Raw genomic sequence first — 1,173 nt, forward strand, 5'->3', positions numbered from 1 at the left:
ACCCGTCCAGAGGACCTATACAATTTTTTTTCTTTTTGATTTTTTACCTGGATTACTGAGATGCATCAGGACCTCCCTTGAACAAAAAAGTGATTTGCCTGGTTAAATAAAGTTTTGCTAAAAAAATTGACCTAAAATTTGAAAAGACAGATGAGTCAAGGTTAGTTTTCTTCATTAACGGCCGAACGACACCTGAACTGAGACTGCTGTTTAACAATCAGACCCAGCAAATTAAAAATAAAACCTTCCTTAAAACGTGAGGAGGATGTCCACGTGTTTCATTTTCTCAAACTGGTTAAGGACAGCAGAACCTCTGACTGAGTGGTATTCAGAACAGAGTCAAGTGGAAAACTTTTTCAGCTATAGCTTGAGTTTAAACCGCTTCTTTCAGCTCCAAAGGCAAAGCGTCAGAAGCAGGATGCAGGCGTGGTGAAGCAGCTTTTTAAGGCTTCAGAAAGTCAGGAGYGTACAGTCCCTTCACGGCATGATGACATCACACCTCCGTCCTCCCCTGAGCACTATGAGCCTTCACATACCTTCAGGTAGGAAAGACGTGTGCTGAATGTTGGGAAAACTAAAAGAAGTCTACTAAACACAAGTACAGATAACCATTTCTCTGCAGTGACCGTGGAAGAGGTCCACATTCTAACTTGTTCTGGTCACTGTAAGCTGACGCCAGTCCTTTGACTCAGATACTAAAAAACCTTGTTAATAACTTMTTTTTTTAAGGTCTCCTCCTGCTGTGTTGGATATTAGCGGCTTGGCTGAAATCCCAGAGACTCCCAGTCGACCTCTGACAGTACCAGCCTCCCTGCACGTGCTGAAACGACCTCCTTTGGAGGGAGAGTACGTCAGTGTAACAGATTCATCTGGGAATCGGGTTTACCTCAGACAGAAAGAAGACACAGAGACTAAGGTTGACGACTCCACAGTTGCTCTTTTATTTTCTCCTGTAAACATGTCTGTGCAGTAAGAGTACAGGTTATATTTTGTTGCATATCTCTGCAGATAGTGGAGTCCAGGCTTGTACCGAACGCGTACGGTGCACTGGGGCTCCTGGCAGTGCCAGTAAGAGAGTTGAAAGAACAAGAGGCAGAGCGGGTGAGTGATGTTTTTTTTTTTTTTGGCACGTTTTATTCTCATGAAGAAGATTATTATAGTTTGAATTTATAC

The 1,173-nt window shown here is 42.9% G+C and overlaps 1 protein-coding gene across 1 annotated transcript in view; it reads left to right on the plus strand.

The window, feature by feature from the left end:
- Positions 1 to 1,173, plus strand: part of chtf18 (CTF18, chromosome transmission fidelity factor 18 homolog (S. cerevisiae)) — a gene marked incomplete at its 3' end in the record, with an annotated part of 12,759 nt that overhangs the window by 1,370 nt on the left and 10,216 nt on the right. The window contains 3 exon segments of the mRNA XM_014011415.1: positions 392 to 542; positions 730 to 916; positions 1,009 to 1,101. Of these exon segments, the coding sequence (XP_013866869.1) occupies positions 392 to 542; positions 730 to 916; positions 1,009 to 1,101 (431 nt within the window).

The sequence above is a fragment of the Austrofundulus limnaeus genome, unplaced genomic scaffold, assembly GCF_001266775.1.
Source record: "Austrofundulus limnaeus strain Quisiro unplaced genomic scaffold, Austrofundulus_limnaeus-1.0 Scaffold80, whole genome shotgun sequence".
Taxonomy (NCBI): domain Eukaryota; kingdom Metazoa; phylum Chordata; class Actinopteri; order Cyprinodontiformes; family Rivulidae; genus Austrofundulus; species Austrofundulus limnaeus.